Source organism: Telopea speciosissima, chromosome 10 (assembly GCF_018873765.1).
Source record: "Telopea speciosissima isolate NSW1024214 ecotype Mountain lineage chromosome 10, Tspe_v1, whole genome shotgun sequence".
Taxonomy (NCBI): Eukaryota; Viridiplantae; Streptophyta; class Magnoliopsida; order Proteales; family Proteaceae; genus Telopea; species Telopea speciosissima.
This window is the reverse complement of record NC_057925.1, coordinates 61,563,745-61,582,931: the sequence shown is the minus strand read 5'-3', so window position 1 is coordinate 61,582,931 and position 19,187 is coordinate 61,563,745. Positions and strand designations below refer to the sequence as shown.

General features: G+C 36.3%; 1 protein-coding gene across 1 annotated transcript; it reads right to left on the bottom strand.

Annotated features, from left to right (window-relative positions):
* Positions 1-1,918: 1,918 nt before the first annotated feature.
* Positions 1,919-19,120, bottom strand: LOC122643858 (DNA (cytosine-5)-methyltransferase 1-like). The gene is made up of 19 exons (XM_043837430.1): positions 18,824-19,120; positions 17,916-18,023; positions 17,711-17,830; positions 17,497-17,596; positions 17,188-17,369; positions 16,661-16,726; positions 16,314-16,562; positions 13,394-13,452; positions 13,211-13,277; positions 12,716-13,045; positions 12,575-12,643; positions 12,408-12,494; positions 12,220-12,307; positions 9,174-9,304; positions 8,966-9,070; positions 8,818-8,861; positions 8,662-8,731; positions 8,429-8,532; positions 1,919-2,142 (listed from the first exon to the last, which is right to left on the bottom strand). Exons 1-19 carry the CDS (start codon positions 19,118-19,120, stop codon positions 1,950-1,952), a joined length of 2,469 nt encoding a protein of 822 aa, XP_043693365.1. The 3' UTR covers positions 1,919-1,949.
* Between the last annotated feature and the right edge of the window lie 67 nt (positions 19,121-19,187).

Here is a 19,187-nt window from a genome sequence, read left to right as displayed (position 1 = left end):
AAACCGTGAAACCATTTAATAAATGGTTCGGCTACGGTTTCAAAATTGAGGTTATTTAGTTAAACGATTTGAACCGAACCATTTAACACTCTTAAATGTACATAAATGTGCCAAAAACAAATAAAAATCGTTTACCGAAGTATTTAAAATCAAAACCGTGAAACCATTTTATAAATGGTTCAGTTATGGTTTTAAATTTGAAACCGTTTAATTAAACGGCTGAATCTAAACCGAACCGATTAACACCCTTAGTCTGGGCAATATATAATCTCAACAATCAACACTGCAGCAAAAGTTGGATTTTATAGAACTTCAATTTTGTCAGAGATTAAACAATAAAAACCAAAACGTGGGCCCCCAGCTCTATGAATGACAGAGCTCATCTCAACAGGGATACAAGGTTAGAGAGGCAAAATGGAACACCTACCAAGAGAACACAAAAAAAAAAAGAAATCTCTTCATCCGCCACCAGGTGAAAAGAGATTCACTTCCTCAAGGTGGTTTGATGTTACAATTGGACTTTTGGAATGGTGAATGTCATCATTAATCCCACTATAGGAAGACAAAAACCCTTTCAGTCCAATTGGAGGGTCAGATCTCGTGGATCTTGGTCCCTTCCAGTATTCGAAGAAAGTGGGTGGGGGTGACTGAGGTCAGTGACTTCACTAATTCTAATGTTCCTTTGCCAAGAGTGAGAATCCATGCATCCTTGTAAATCTGAACCCATAGTACTCCCTTATTCTCTATAAGCCTTTAACATTTCCGAAGAGTGCAAGGTTAAGTCACTCAAAGTCTCTAAATTTAGTCCTACTTTATTAATGCTTTTGCAAGTACTTTGCCATTTAATCCAGTAAATCATTTTATCGCAAGAACCTTCGAATAAGCTGGTTGAACAGATTACAAATAAAGGAGGGAAATCATAAACATTAACATAGCATAAGAAGAGGGGATCCCAAACATCGATAGGTACCACTTTCAACCCCCATAGAATTGGCCACTTCATGGTGCTTAGCCATGTCAATGTTTGAACTAAACAAGACACCCGAATTACCCAATTTCAACTGTTGACCCAATACTTGGCAGCAGTGGGGAATTAGGTGCATAATAGTTGTGCCCTTTGAAATCCCAGCTTATATCATTGTGGTTTGTGCAGGGTTATCCTTTCCAAAGTCTTATCGTTTGACAGTTTGAGCTCCAAATTTGAGGGGCTTGCTTTCTAAACACTGAAGTCCCTAGTTTCCTCAACTCCCAGTTAAACAAAGGATGTTTGGTGAAAACTCCTTGTTTTCCAACTTTGTCAATTCCGAATGATGAGAACACTACAAATCTCTGCACAAGGGACCAGATATTCTCAACCTTGATCCCTGCATATTAGGAGGGCATGTTAACTGATGAGTGCCAAAACGCTTTGCCAAGGCACCCAAGTGTCTCCCTTTACAGAGTAGATACTGAAGTATGCAATCGATTTTCTCTAGATCAATTTCTAAGCATTTGAGTGTTGGCTTGATCAGTGCTTAAACCTAAATACCAACTATACAATTTACACATAAAAAAAAAAAGGGGGGGGGGGGGGACTAATGTTCAACTGAAAAATCCAAATCAAAAATCTTTTTTTCAGGTAAAATAAACATACAGTAAAAGGGCAAGCAATGCAAGACATGTCCAGTCCAACACCTTGTTTCTGGTAACCCAATCAAAACTTGCCATGGCTAAGAATAAGAAAGTGTTAAGCATTTATTCTATTTCTTTCTTCTTTTTATGTGATTGTGTGCGTGTGTTTGCAGAGATAGGGATAGAAGAAAGTATTCAGTTGTTAAACAGCAAAAACAGCAATAAGAATATTATTTGTACTTGCAGTTTCATAAAGTTGAATCTATAAATACCAAAAAAAAATTGAGAATATAGTTTTGATAAAGAACAAGTTCACAAAGAAGGGCCCATCTTTAAAATTATTCATCCTTACTTGAACAATTAGAGTCATTAATTTCAATTGATGATGACACCCGCTGAAGAAGGTTTGGAAATTTGGGTGGTAGGGTGAGTGTGGGTCGTTCATCTGTGTTTCCTTGGTATGCTAGGCCCAATGCATACCCTAAAGCCCGAGCAACTGGGACAGCAACAGCATTCCCTACTTGTTTATATCTGAATTAAATTTGAAATAAGAACCTGTAAGAATTATAGTTCGACACTAGCACAATAAAGTCACACCAAAAAACTGAATAGTCACCACGTAAAGGAAAGAGCAAAGACAAACGGGCAACAATTCCTTCGTGAAATGGCACAAGCAATAAGTATAAGGTATACAATAGAAACAGTAAGGTTAAGAATGTACTACTTCAATCTCTATGATACAGCATCTTCTCCTGCGATATCTCAGAACCAATGTTGGTTTGCCTCTAGCCTGGGAATTAGAACTGAGGGGGGTACTTGGTATGCAATCCAAGATTCTCAATCCAGGATAAGAATTCAGGATTTTGTAACTAGGATTCAAACAATGTTTGGATGTGTGAACTTGTGAAACTCTGCTTGATTTTTCATTCATGACTGATAGGTTATACATACAAGAGTGTTGTCATGTACAAAAGCAGTAATCAATAAAATAATACTATGCAAATTGTCAAATTTGGCCTGTGCATCAGCACCTACTATATACCATAACACCCCCCTGTTCAAACTCAAGATGGTGAATGAGAAACCATTTGAAGTTTGGATGCAAGAATCAAAGGTGAGTCTTGCTAAGAACATCAGCAAGTTGATATGTAGAGGATACGTGTGGCAGATGGATTGTGCGTTAACAAACAAAATGACAATCAATTTTGACATGCTTTGCTCTTTGATGAAAGACTTCATTGTGACTCGTCTGGATGGCATTTTTATTGTCACAAAAAAGTGGAGTTGAAGCAATCAAGGGGATACCCATGTCACGAAAGAGTCCTCTTTGCTAGATAATCTTAGATGTGATGTTGGCAAGTGCATGATACAAGGGATTGCATTTTGCTATGCCATGAGATGAGAGAATCACCCAAAAATATACAAAAACATATAGTTGAGCAACGATCAGTAACATCACCAACCCAATCAACATCAGAATTTGCGCTAAGCTCAAGAGATGAAGAGGCCTGAAGGACTTCTTGAAATAAGGTGCCTTCTATGTATCGAAGAATGCAAAGCACAACAGTATAATAAACAAACCAAGGAGCAACCATAAATTGACTGACTACATGAACATAAATGATATCAGGCCGAGTGATTGTGAGATAGACTAGGCTTCCCATCGATGTGTAATAAAGTTCAAGATTCTAGTGAGGTTCTCCATTAGTGGGACGAAGTTTGACATTGTGTTCTAGAGGAGTCTCAACAGTCTTACTATCAGAAAGTCCAACTTTAGAGAGGAAATCAGAGGCATACTTAGCTTGAGACAGAGCATAACCAACTGATGATGAACTTCAATCCCCAACAAATATCTGAGATAACCTTGATCTTTATCTCAACTTCTTGAAGAAGAAATGTTTTTAAGAGTTTGAATACCCTCAAAATCATCACCAGTGATAATCATGTCATCGACATACATAAGTATTAAAACAATGTCTTTACTCATTTGTCAAAGGAAGAATGCGGAATCATTTAAGCTTAAGGAAAAATTAAGAGTGAGAATCGTATAGCTGAATTTTGCAAACCATGCCGGTGGAGCTTGTTTAAGACCATAAAGTGCTCCACGAATACGATAGAGGAGGTTCTATGTGGATTTCTTGAAGATCACCATTGAGTAAAGCATTTTTAACATCCATTTGATGAAAAAACCAATTGCAAACAAATGCTATGGCAATCAATAATCAAACAGTAGTCATTCTCGCAACTGGAGCAAAGTTTTTCATAATCAATACCATATTCTTTATTGTAACCCTTGGCAACTAATTTGGCTTTGTACCGTTCAACAGTTCCATCTTTTTTGGTCTTTACCTTTTGCACTCATTTGCTTCTTAGCCCTTTTCCCAAGCGATATTGGGTACTAAGTCCCATGTGTGTTGTTTATGCAAGGCGGCTAGTTCATCTGACATGGCTTGTTGCCATAAAGGGTGGGAAGAGGCTTCTCTGAATGATGTGGGTTCATAAAGTGCACAGATAGCAAAAAAATATAACAATGAAAATCATGAAGTTTAGCTAACTTTTCTCTTGTTCGCACTGGATAACATCAAGAGAAACCAGAAGTAGACTCAGCATTCTCAGTGAAAACCATGAAGTCTGCCATTGGAACATTCTCAGTGGGGACCGACTCATATGGGGGATCAAGTGAGACTTCAATTGGAGCATGCTCATGGGGTCATACAAGAATGTGATGACTAGGATCAATAGGATTAGGGGTAGGGATAAAGGAGAGAGGGGGGACTTTCATCAGAAAAAATGTCAAATGAGCTCTCTAGCAGATGAGGAATCATAAGGATACTTAGGAAGAGTGTAAAATGGTTTATCTTCCCAAAAGACAACAAGACAAGAAATATGTAACTTCTTAGCAATGGGATCATAGCATTGATGACCTTCGTGTAGAGCAGAGAGTGTCATATTCACATTGTGGAAGGACAAAACAAGTAAACCCAAAAATATGAAGTTCAAAGTAGCCAAGAACAACACCAAATAATCATTCAAAAGGAGATAGACTGTTAGTTTCAGACGAAGAAATCCTATTGATGACATAACCCACCCACCCCCCACCCCAGAAAAAATCTTTTTTGGAACAACGAATGACAAGAGTAATGCACAAGTAGTTTCAATAATGTTTACGCTCGGCAACACCATTTTGTTAGAGTGTTTCGGTGTTTCAAGACAAGAGAGTTGGGCTAAGGTGCCATGACTTAGGAGTAAATCCTTGTGATTGTTTTGGAGTTATCCCCCCCCCCCCCCTTGAATCTAATCTAAAAACCCAATATTTTTGCAAAACTAAGTTTTAACCATTGGAAATTTTGTTAGTAGACATAAATATTCAAAACAGTAGGTCAATAAATATATCCATGTATACCTCAAGTAATCTTCCACAAAAATGACATAGTAAAGAGAACCACCCCATAATTGCTTCTAGAGCAGGAGCCCAAGTATTAAAATGTATGAGATCCAAAGAGCAGAAGATATAGTATTACGAGTGAATGGCAAGAATGAATGATTAGCAAGCCCTACATAGTTTAGTTTTTCAAAGATGACAAACCCAAGATTTCCAGTAGAAATGATATGTTGAAGTCAAAATTGGGAAACATGATCCAAACGAGAATGCGAAAGGTAGAAGATAGAGAGGTGGTGGAAATGACTTGATGTATAGTTTGAGGAACATGCAATATTTGAAGTTCAAAAAAAGCCCCACGTTATAGCATGTTCTCACTGTGGTTCAGTTGACAGATCATGCACAACACAACCAAAAGAAGAGAACATAACCTAATAGCCAAGGTCACATAATTGACCAACAGAGAGGAGATTTATAGACAGCTTAAGAACAAGATGAACAAAGGGAATAGATATGCTAGCAAATGCTTGAATGTTACCAAGATGATTGACATTCAAAACATTGCCATAAGCAGTATGTATTGAAGGAGTGTGTGTGTGTGAGTGTGTGTTATGGGAATAAAATCCGAGAAAATAGCAAGATTAAATGTCATGTGATTAGAAGCACCAGAATCAATAAACCAGAAAGAGGTACCTAAAGTAGAAGACAGAGTTGTGTTAGAAGAACGGGTTCCAAGCTTTGTTGGAAAACTTTCAAACAAATCCAAAATTGCTTAAGTCTGATTTATAATGAAGTGTTATGTTTCGGTCAAACCTCATTTGGTGTGCACAAATGCCGTTTAAAGTCACTCTAATGAAAATATTTTTTTTAAATATCAAATAAATGAATATTTTACCGCACTTTTGGTTTTTAGCAATATTTTACCATATTAAGATTTATGGAACTTTTAAATTTGAAAAAACCCCTAGCATTTAAAAGTTGAAAATTGTATCTTCCGTCGAAAAATCCAATTTTTGTTCTTGAAGTGGGCGGTTGACTAATTATCCTTTTGGAATTTGATATTTTAACTACTTAATGTAGTCTTAGAATAGGAGATAATCCTACTAGGAGCCAAGTGAAATCAGGTTCCGATCAAGTCTACTGTTTGGGGCTGTTTTGGGCAAATCTAGGGTTTAGGCTAGGGTTATGGATGAAAGTAATATAGGGTAATGATCAATAGGTCTAGGGGACTTATGATATAAAAAAAATAAGATTTGGTTCAATTTAAAATTCCTGCAGAATTAGGGTTAGGGTTTCGGGTTTTAGAAATTAGGAAAACTATTGAAATTAGGGTTTAAAGTGGGATCTGGGGGCTGGGCTTGGGATCGAGTTTACCAAACAAGGAAGGGAAGGTTCGATCCAAATATGAGAGGGTCTTGATGGTTAGAAGTGCTGAATCTGGAATTTTAGGGTTTTGGGGTTTAATGGAGTTGGGGGATTTTAGGGTTTGAACAGATCTGATCAAGCCCAAAGCTGGATCGAGTGAAAGGGTTGGGATAAGGATGCTATGTCTGAATTTTGAAGGGATTTTGATGATAGGATATGGCTGGACAGAAATTAGAGTACTAAGGTTTATGCAATTAAAACAGAACATTAAAGGATTAAATGGGGAAGGAGAAGGAAAGATAAAACAGAAATTACACTCAACTTACCACAGGATTCCACCAGCAGCAGCTTGAGGGATGAAGGATGAAACCACCTTCAGAGAGAGATCCTCCCAGCCGTCACAGCGTATGGAGTCGCAGGAATCCACCCATCCTTCCACCTTGAAGTCCACAAGGATGCACACACTCACAGGGGAGCAAGGAACAGCAGCAATAGCAGCCACGAAATCTGTGTTTTTAAATTCAAATTCTGTGGGGGAGCCTCCCACGGTTTGCTTTATTTATAAAAGAGGGCCAAAGGCCAATTCCTAACATAAATCTAACTTCCTCCTCACTTAAAATCGTGGAAGGGATCTAATTACAATCAAATTTATAATTTAACACAGTTAAATGTCCTAACTACCCCTACTAACTTAAAATAAGAGAATCTAACTTAAAATTAACTAATTTAAAGTAGATCCCATGTTAACCAATAGGATATAAGGACCTATTGACCAATAGGAACACTTCACTTAAATTGGACCAATTGAACCAATTGGATGCAACCAATTCTAACCCGGTTCAATCTAAAAACAGAAAAATAAACTTAGTATGGAAAAATATAATTCCTAACCTACGGCTCCCTATTCAAACCCTAAGTTCAGGGCCTCTTCTTCTTCTTCTTCCTTCTTGGAGCTGCATCACTACTTTTATTGAATTCAAATATGGGGTATTTGGCATAAATAAGTGCATGTCCTGGTTTTGAGCCAGGTTTTCTCAAGTTTCGATGAGGATTAGTGAATATAGGTGTTCAAGTCGAAACTTGTGAAATATAGACTGATTCAATCGAAACCTGATCAAAACCAAGGATATTGTTTCGACCGACATGTTTTTCCATGCTCTACACGCAAGAAATTTGGGGCGAAAATTGAAGTTATTTGGGGGTTTACCTTCGTCTTCAAATTTTGAAAAAGTTTACCCGAATCTTGTTCAAATCTTTAAGTGCAACCTTCAGATTGACCAAAAAAATATGATACAAAAGTAAAACAAATGGTTTTGGCCAACATTTAAGATTTCAACAACTCCCAGTAACTCTTGGAACAAAATTCGTCAAAATTTTTGTCAAAGTTTAGAATTTATATTGCAGCTATGTAACGTTTCGCCAAAACAGCCAAAAAGTTACAATGTTTCGGTCATTTCGTTTATGGTATTATTCTCTTCATTTTGACTAAGGTTTCATTTCAGATTCTATAATATTTCAGTGATATTTACGAAATTTAACTGAAACTTGAAACCTTGTTCCAGACCTGATCCTGCTGCCCTAACAGCTCTACCGCCTAGTCTATCCTATTTTCCTCACCCTCAATTTAGCCCAAAATCCTTAAATAGGGTCAGGGTTTTTATGCCGCCACCATTATGAACCCACCTGGGTCTTTTAACATACAACCCAATCATTCTAAAATCCAACCAAAGTATAACTAATTTTGCTATGCATTTACTAACTTGCTATATATACATATAGCTTGAAGAAAATAAATTGATTGTACAACATACGATCTTTTATTGGCCACTCTACAAAACTTTATATAGTCTGAGCCACTAACATGGACTAAATAAGCCTCACAAAATCGAACTCCTATCAAGCTATCATTGATAAAATAAAGCTTAAACTTATATCAACTCTCAAAAGAAACTAAGTATCCAATAAGGACCAACTAAATATCATAGAAAACTAAGAGGTTCCTTTCTCTTGGTGGCAATAGGGATCGACATGGTTGAATTGTAAGCCAGTCATATAAACCTCTGACAATGTTACCTTTCTTTGATAGGTCCACAAAGCTTGTGGTAGTCTGGGAACCCTTGCAGACGTGCATTTTCACGAATTGTTAGCACTCTGTCTTGCTGTGGGTGCAACAATACCTGCTTAAAAATCCAAAGTGAAAGTCAATCGCATGCCAATAATACAGCTATAAATAGATAAATCATGGAAAGGAATAGTAGGACACAACAACTGCATCAGAAACAGAATGTGTAGAACAAGAAGATGACCTGATTGTGTGGTTCGGCCCTCGTGACAACTGTTGACACAATTTCATCCCACCACAATCGACCAAATGGCCTAGATAATATTTAACCAATATCAAAAGACTACAAGGAATTTTAAAACATGAAAAATATTTTACAAAAAGAAAAAACAACTCTTACTTAGATGATGAGCCACTCACAAAAGTCATTGCATAATCAGGTACCTACAGTACATTTATTGTTAAGGTATCAAGAGGAAAAGAAAAGAAAAAAAAAAAAAAAAAAAAAAAACCAAGAAGCTGACAGCAGAACTGGAAGTGACTATTACCAATGGCTTTCCTGAAGGTAGATACACCCTTTCAACAGATGGGTCCCACTCAACTTTCTTATCCGGACGAACCAACACACCAGGAAGATCCCTAAAATTTGCACCCTGAGACCAGTAAAAGCATTTAATTGCCAAAAAAGTAGATCAAAATCTACAATGATTCGTAGAGAAAAAAGCACATGAATATGTCTCAGCTATTAAAATAAACCTTATGCTTTGGAATATGGCAAACCCGTTGATAATCATCATCATTCAATTTTAAAGGACGATGATCAAATAGCAAGGCCTTTTGCAATGTGCTTGGTGCCTCTTGGCCAGTACTAGCAGCACCCATCAACTCTGTAACCAAACTATAGTCAGAACATAGCCACACAAAATAAATTGAACTGCTCTCAACTCAACATGTATGCCACCTCATGAGAACAAATGGCATTTATCCCCCCCAAAAAAAAGTGAGAACAAATGGCAAAAAAGAAAAAAAAACTTCAGTGAATGACCAATGGCTATTAATCTAATAATAGAAAACATATCCACATCCCCAAAATAGTTGATTTTGAAAGAGAACCAAAACCATGGTTGCTTCCAGTACCTACTCATCTACAATTGTTTTTAGTCAGTATTGGGATTTACCCTCAGTTTCGACTGTGGCACCCTGCACCTCACATTATTATTTTGTATGCTGAAATGATTGGTGTATCTATGTTTACTGAATGAGCACTTAACTCTGGAAACCAGACTTGGAATGCAAGAATCTGTTTGGAATCGTTATTATCTTAAATACTGAGATGATAGGTCTACATCTATTTTCAGTGGATGAGCACTGTCCAACACTGGTAACCCAATCATCCTGCAATTTCAAAATCTGGAACTAGTAGTATTTTCTTTTCTAATGTTTCTCCTATTTCTTTTTCATTATAAATTAGATAAATTAGATTTGAATACTCCTTTCCCTGGTCGAATTGAGATAATAATTATTTCATCCCTATTAGGAGTCAGCTCTGTTTATATTAGTGGTACTAAGATTTCACTTTATTACTCCCATTGGAACAAGCAGCTTTTATTCGTTGAGGAATTCTTTGTTGACAATATCAACTTGCTTTAAATGCATTTCTAACTCTACCATCCCAATATTGCCACTCATCAATCTACAGCCCCATCTCACAGCACTCACAATACAATTACAATTACATAAAGAGTAACAGCAACTTTTGTTTATCTAACAAAACAACCTTTTAGAAAAATAAAAATAAACCGGGGAAAAAATAATTAGAACAGAAGACGAATTATTGTACAAGCATTAGAGCAAGCACAATAGCTGCATTGCAGGCCTATGAAGAAACAGACCATGACTCTTCAACTGGACCCTTGGTTCAGACCAAACCAAGCCCATGGTCTGGGTGTTGACTGGTCAATAAAAACTAGAATTGTGGGGTGGTTTTAAGTAGTTTCTATTTTCAGTTCTAAGTAAATACTACTTAGATCTTGGACTATCTTTTTTTTATTTTTCTTATTGTACAAGACATCCAACTACATGTGTGTGCCTCTTTTAATTTACTTCCTATTTTTTGTAAGAGTGCTACAAGAATCTATAATTATAAACATATATCAAAAACTCGCCTAATTTTCGAATATTTCAGTAGATCCAACATGCCCGAGACGAAATAGGATGCAAAATGAAATAAGCACTATTTCACCGGAATTCCAATCATTTTGATATTTTGCTTATTTTGGTCTAAAAATTAAACTGTTTCACCGAAATTTCGATCATTTTGACCATTTTGTTCCGATATTTCGCTTATTACAATCTATAAAACGTACTGTCTATTTCAGCTCCCCCCCCCCCGAGGAAATGGCAAGCACAACTCATGAACAAAATACATTGTTTCGGCGAAAATTTGCCAAAATTTCAGTATTTCGCTCCTCTCAGTCTGACAGAAACAGTGAAATGAAACGAGTTTTCAAACCTTGATTATAAAGGCAGTGTGCCTACACCCACGATTTTGAGTACATAAATAAAGCTTGGATTTTTGAGCCATGGTTTGGTGTGGGATGCAGCTGAGAGGTAAGATTCCTTTGCGGTTAATGAATAGTGAGAGACTAACCAAGGACATAGCTGAGAGGACTTGTTCATATCCTCTTTCTTCTCCACTTCTCTCCTAATTTCTATTTTCAATACCACTATAAGAGCCTAATAAGGTAAGAATCAGTTCATCCATTCAACGCTATTCTTGTTGTTGTTTAATACTGTTTAACAACTTGAAGGCCACTGTCATACCTTCAGCATTGCCTGTTGGATTTCTACTGTGGCAAGCTTCAAACACTCCTAACTCCTGGTCTGGCTGACAGCTTTGCTTGGTGTTTTGAGACCAAAGTCTCCCAATTGGATCCCTCCTTTGATACTAGTCTCAGCCACATCTAGTCCATGGTCCAAGGAATCGGTCTCAGATCGACGGAATCACCTGGATTGGATCGGTATCAGCTGAGGGCAATCCCAACTGCATCAAACTAGGATTTATTTTTTTTGCAATGAAGTGTGTATAAACCCTAAATATTCCCCAAACTGGAAATGACATTTTTTTTATTAGTACAATTAAGAAACTTCACCCTTCATACATAATCAATTGAATGCACTTGTCTCATCGTACTTTGATCTCCTCTTTATACATGATACATTTTATATATTACTTATATTGTTTTATGCTTTCAAAAATGTGATTTTCATGTATTCTAAACATTTCCATGTGTATCTTTAGAGCATCTTACGTTTCTTCAATATGATACAATGTCTTTTAAAATCACCTTTATGATACAATACCAAAAATTGATACTTTAAACCTTGCCGCTTCGTTTGGCGGATTGCAGTAAATTTATTATCTAGTAACTAGTTGCTATTTTTGGTTTGGGTTTGTAATCTGCAATCTGCTTATCAGATGGCAGTGATAGTTTAAGGTTCTCCTATTGCGTCAAAGACCCACATTTGATCACAGTTGAGGGTATTCTACCCTAGCATCTGTGTTATCTTTAGTTACCATTCCTGCCAGCAAATTACTAATTATTTTTCATCTGCTCTAATTGTCAATCCTGTAGTCAGATTGCTGCTATCTTCGGGGAAAAATTACTACTGTTGTAGCCTTACTCTTGAATTGCTGGTATCCAAGCCCTATAATTGTGGTTATTGAACATTCTATATTGTTGTACAAATAGTAACCAACAGTCCTACTTGTCGGTTAGAAGCCCATTACTAATAAACGTACCGTTTCGACTTAATCTTATGTAGCGCTGAAAATCTGTTTTAGGGGCCTTCCCATATGGCATTTCATCTCGAGTTTCATCATTAGGTACCTGACAACATCAACAATGTAGGCTATCAAAACAATATCAAACCAATTTATTTAAACTATAAAGCACAATATTTTAAAAAAAAAAAGAAAGACAATCTCACTGAGGGAAGGTCAGAAATGGCATCCTCTAGATGAAGTGCTTTTTCTAGTTTGCAAGGGTTTTGCTCATCATATGCAACAACATTTTGCTGTATTGAGAACAAAAAAACTTCAGAAACAAAAAACTAGATATGGAAAATTGAAACATTAACTATGTAAAGCCTCGCACCTCAAAATTGGTTGGGCAGTTTCCTCTAACAACAACTTCATGGGTTGGCAATGGGTATTGAGGCAACTTCTGCAAGAATAAACCTAACAAATAAAAAAAAATATCCTTACATAATTCATTCACATAATTATAACTACTTGCCTCACTACGACGAGCACCCCATAAGAATACACGCATGCGGAACTGAGGAAGCCCATAGCAGCCAGCTACCATCATTCCCAACCTTGCCTGATAATTCATAGCAACAAGACGACCAACGGCATATTTTCCAAGAAAACCACCAGCAAACTTCAAAATGTCAACTACATTTTCCATCAAAACAAACTTGGGTTCCAAAAAGTTGACAATGTCCATAAATATAACCAATTGGTGGTTTTTGGAGTCCGCCAAAGGATTATCCTTGTTTCTAAAACGATTAAACCCACTAATGCCTTGGCAAGGAGGCCCTCCACATATGACATCAACATCACCCTAAATAACAAAACAAAATAAAAATGATAAACAAAAACAAATAAGAGAAAACAAGGGCTCATTTATAAACCAAAGAAAGATGTGCCATTATATAACAATTCAAACAAAAGACTAGACAAAGCAAAATTACATTAATAATATATTAACAGCCTAAAACAAACTTACAGGAAGCGGTAAGATTTTTGATTTGACACCATTAGTCACAAAGTCTTTTATTCGTTCTTGGCAATTGCTGCAAACAAATATAACGATAGCATGTTAATATATCTCAAGTTCAAGAAAGAAAAAAAAATGCAAAGAGATTTGAAAGAAATAAACAGCATAACAAATCCAAAACAAGTAGCTTACCTAAGCCCTTCAATAGGCTCCCATGTGTCCTCACTTGGTCCATAGCCCTTCCATCGAACCTAAGTTAAATCCAAGCACAAAAAAATAGATGATGATGAAATGGAAGTTGATGTACCATAGTTGTTTAACCCAAAAGGTAACACAAAAGCATAAAGAAAAGGCAAACTAAAACATTAGATATCCTAATCCTAGCCAAAAGCATCTCTGAAAGTTCATCAATTATAAGTTTTAAGTTAAAGACAAATTCTCTTTCTATGAATTTCTGAGTAGTGAAGGTCATGCTTGGTGCGTTGGTCAAGTGCTCACTTGCTGAACGCTTGGTCACGGGTTCAAGTGCTGGAGATAGGGGTAAGGTTGTGTACATTTGACCCTCCCCAGACCCTGCTAAACGCAGGAGCCTTGTGCACTGGGTACGGCCATTTTTATGAATTTGTGAGTAGCGGAGTTTTATATGCACCAACACTTGATGAATTTAAATTAAAGATTGAGTTCCCTGTCCGGCTGTATAGTGTGTATGCTAGTGTTTCCCTGTATCTATCCTCTCCTCCCACAATAGGGGACAGATTTATAATTTCAAAGAAGCACTAGCGTACGCTGTGCAGGCTGCCAGCATTCTCTTCCCTTTAAATTAAATAACTTGAATTAAAATTTTGGGTGACAAAGGTAGATATTGGTATGAACATTTATTAGGTACTAATAATCAAAGACGTTTTATTTTCTGTCTTAAGTATACTCCCTGCTTGCAAAGGTTGTCCGCATTTAGAGTTTTAATTTCCATTATGTTTGGCAATTGTAGACTATAATAGGGTCAATGATACATAATGCTCTGAGTATTAATGAGAAAGCGCTGAATATCACACACGTCCTTATCATTCATAATGGTTAAGCGACAACATCAATATCTGTTAATTGAATTTGTCTCCCCCAGACGGAACAAAAAATATTATTTCTACTAACAACTTGATAGATCTAACACCTAAAAAAAATAAGGGAAGCAGTTTTCTGTACGGGAGTGTGGCCTACGCCAGCACTCCCATGTGTCTATCTCTCTCCTCCTTAAAACAAGGGGGCAGAGGTCTTTTCACATAAAGAGGAGAGAGATAGACTCATGGGAGTGCTGACGTAGACCACACTCCCGGGCAGAGAACTTTTTCCCAAAAAATAATTAGTAATACTCCAGCAACAGCAATATTGGTAATGAATACAGAATCCGTTAACCCACAATCAAACCTCAAAACCATGGGGCCAAGCCACAATCTTTTGGTTTGCTATCTTGCCATTATGATTTCATACTCACTGATTTTAATCCTCATTCTTCAAGGCAGTCCAAGAATCTAATCTATACTTCAATAAGTCGCATCCAGTTATCTACTTTGATGGCAAGCTCAATACCCCACTTTAAAAATCACAGCCCCGTAAAATTGGTTTTTCAAAACCATGAAATAACATTTTCTGACCAGTGCTAAAAATTCAATATTTCACACAAAGCGAGGGTAAACTTCAAGAAATTTTTCAAACTTTTAGACTAAATCCGTTAAAAATGACTAAAAGACTACATTGCTTATAGAAAAAATATCATGTTTTGACTATTTTTAAAAGAGTTTGCTTCTTATAAATCAAATAAGGAATTCACATAAAAACGAAAAAACCCTACTATAAACTTTTTAGCCAAATATGGGAAGAAAAAAAATTCAACACAAAATTTGACCTTATAGTGAAATAATAGCACAATTTTCTCCATATTCAAAGGGATTTGAAACAATTTAAGGAGATTTAGAGCATTTCTTTACCAAAAAAGGGAAGTATCAAAATTAAGGACTATTCTCAATGAGATTTGAATATTAAATGCATAAATAACACAAAAAAAACTTACAGTAAAACAAAATCATACATGACTTACATACAATTTGTGCATTGAAAAAAGGGAATATTTTTTAATACCCATTTTTCAAAAAAAAAAAAAAAAAAGGTACATATGTGACACAAGTGTTCCATTAGACTCAAGTACAAATTGTTGTAACTTCTCTAAAATATTATAATCGTTTTAAAAAGATAATAATACAACAGATACAAAAAAAAAAATGCTAAAATTAGGCCTTTAAAACGTCAACCATGCAATTAAGTAAAATCTACAGAAATGTATTGGGCCATAGCAAAATCAAAATTTAAATAATTAAGATCCAACATTCTTCAAGTCCAAAATAGGCTTATCTTCATTTTTCTTACTCGATTTCCTAGAAATTAAGAGTTAATACCATCAAGGAGATGAGATGAGTTTATAGAAGTGGATGAGTTATCAAATTCCTATACAAATATTGTGGATATAATCATTCCCAAACAACCATACCATCCTTATTTATCACTTATTTGCATTTGTTTGTATTCTTTAACAAAATATTTTTCATTGCCAAATAAGTTTCTTGCTCATGTAACTACTATCACTCAAAGGGAATTTGTACAAGATTCCAAGTGTGGTTAATATGTCTAGGAAGGGCAAGATCCATTATAAACTAGATCCACAAGATTCTCAAAATCAAGCAAGAAGAAATATTGAGCATTTAATATGTATAGCCCATACAATGGGGGTAATATTAAGAGAAAAATCATAATTTTGTAATGCTTGAGGGGCCCATCTATCACTTCAGTGGGACCCATAAATGTGGGATCCAAAATTCTGATCATCATGTCAAACATTTATGACGAATGTAATTCTTTTCTTTTTTTTTTGGTAAACGACGAATGTAATTCAATAATGCTTAATTTGTTTGAAGATTAAGGCCCCAAATTTTCGTACATGTAGGGAAAAGAAGCAAGAAAAGAACATAAAAGCTCTAGTTATAGACACAAACAGAAATAAGCAATACACCATAATAAATTAGAGTTATGCAAAATCAAATTCAGTTGGATCAAAAGCATATACCCTGAAATATAATCCACGTTTCTTGATTTTATTTGGGTCACCAAAGCAAATGCCAAGCAACCTTCCCACTTCAAAGTCTTCTTCATGATTCGTGGACGTATCTTCTTCATCTTCGTCTTCATCTTCAACTTCATCTTCATCATCTTTGGAAATTGGTACTTTTTCTTTTCCAAACAAAGAGAAGTTCTTGCATAGCTTTTCCCATTCCTTCAGCAATTCCAAAAAGTCTTTTGCAGTTTCATTCCGCACCTGAAAACTAAACAATTTAGACATACCAATCTCCATGATGGGTATGCTTGTTGACACAAATGCAGAAAGATAAGGACAGCGCAGCAGCAAAATTGTACCTCAGTTTCAGGGTGGTTCAACTTCAGGCTTTCACAAGCAAATTCATTAAAATCAACGGCCCATTTCTGCTAGTTCAAAACCATGTGCATTTGCAAATAAATAAAAGCAATGTGTCAGACAAAGGTAAGATTCCTGACGAACCCGAGTAACATAGAATAGAATGATATAGAAAGATAATGGGATTTTCTTATTGACACCCCTTAAGGTGTGTAATGTGTAAGCTTACTTTTTTTTTACACTTCTAGTATGAGACAATTTTTTCAATGAGGGTAAAAACTATCATTTCACGTGTGTACTCAAAATGTGTATAACAATAACACTTTTTATAATGAGATAATGACACGTCACTTTTACATATTTTATACCTCTGCTTTAAAAGCTTTTGGGAATAAGACAAGGGCAATTAAAAGGTGACAAGTTCTAAATAGTAAATACACCTGTAGAGACGTCAAATTAGACAATCCAAAAGATAAAAATAAATAAACATACAGTTAAAACTCAAACGAAATAAGTGGAAGCAACTTACAGTAACAAGGTTTACTCCTGACAAGTTAGCACCAAGGCATAAACCAGTTGACATGGCACCACAGCCAGAATATAAATCTAGTAATGTCATCTCAGCATCAGACTTGCATTCATCTGTTGTACCATCTAAACTGGTATCGGTAGAAATTGTTGACGATGTTTCAGTACTGGCTTTTGAATTTTCTGCATGAAGTCAAATTTGTCTGGTGAGAACAGAAGCACCTCATGCGCATTCACTCACAAATTGGATATACAAACAAGTAAAACATAGGTTGTGATAATCTACTAGTTCATCAGGAGTAGAGCATGCCTGTGGATATGTTTGCAAATGTTGAATAAGCCATCGAGTACGACATATCATAATAAAAGTCACAGGGAGGCAAGGTTCTCTCTATTTTCCCCATCGTTATCTGTTTACCCAAGTACAATTAGCATGATTACAGAATAAATTTGTGCGCTGAATGATTCCAAAAAAAAAAAAAAACAGGAAAGCATAAATAAATTATAATAGACAAGAGCCATACATCTGGACTAACTTGTACAATTCTTAGCTTAGAAACAATACAGTCAAGTGGGTTGTCGTCCCTCATTTCAGAATAGAAAACCCGCTTATTGTCAATTAGACTGGCATGATCATTGATGACCTAAAAACCATTCAGAATATCACAAACTTGTTAAACAGAAAAATCTATGTATATCAAACTTGGCAAATTAAAATTTTAGACTTACAGTATCTTCGGCTTTGAAAAACCATTGGGCGGTAAAATATGGTTTTCTGTCTTCAGTTTCAAACAATTCAACAATTCTACCAATGTAATCAGGCCCTTCGTCATCGCCCTAAATTGAGGATACCAGAGAAACACAAACCAACAAATCTTCTTGTTAATGCAAGTTTGACGTAGGACGGACGGAACAGAAACAACACTAGAATGACTCTTGGATCAGAAGTTCTATATAAAACAATCCAAACAAGTCCATTTATTCATGCCCTGTTCGGGGACTATCTCTTTTAACTGGGCGCACCTCTTGCATAAATACTATAGGGATAGAATATTAGACTATTTCTCAGTCAAGTGAAACTCTAGTGAGGAATAGGTTTGTGATTTATTGTTGCGAAATCCTAACAAGGGGACAACGCTGTTTTAAAGCCACTTAAGATTGGTGGGCTAACTCACTTTAATATATGCATCGTCGTTGAGGTTGTACATGATTCCATCGACCTCGGCCTGCCTGTAATGACATCGTACAACTAGAACCTCTTCTTCCTTGTCGTTACTGAGACAATCGAATAATGAAATAAAATCAGATTAAGTACTCATGTATGTTGAGAACATTAAAACAGAGAAATGGAGAAAAAAAAAGGATAGAGAATGGGTAGAAAAATATAATAGAACATAAATCAACTATAATCATGGCTTGACCTTGTAGAAGGTCTTGATCCACCGCCCTTCTTCCCTTTTTGGTTCTTCTGAGGAAAACAAAGGTCGGGAATAAAGGTAAGCAATGAAAAAAAAAAAAAAACTAATAAAGAAAAAGTAACCAAGCTAAGTCAGAATCTTCTAAGTCGCAGAAGAAAATGTGAAATAGGGAAAATATACAAAAAAAAATAAGTATGCGATGAGATTGTCTTCTCTAACCGCATCTTTGTATCTGTGAGGCCAAAGATCTCGAGCTTCCGTCTCTGGAACAGGTTTTCCGTATAAGCGGCTTTCACCACTCGACACATCTTTCTTTGCTTTCTTTACTGGACGAGAAGCTCCGGAAGAGATCGCTTCCTCCTCCTGCGCCTTCTGCTTCTCTGCATAATTCTCGTCATCTGACAGCTCCATATCGATTGGACTATTCTCTGAATCGTCACAAGTTTCATCCACCGTGGGCTTCACCGGTGCTGTCTTAGTCTTCGACCTAGCCCGCCGCATTCCGATCGACGACATTTAGTCCGACGACAGAGATTAGGGATTTGCAGAGAGAGATGCTAGGAGGCGCAGCAGAGAGAGAGTC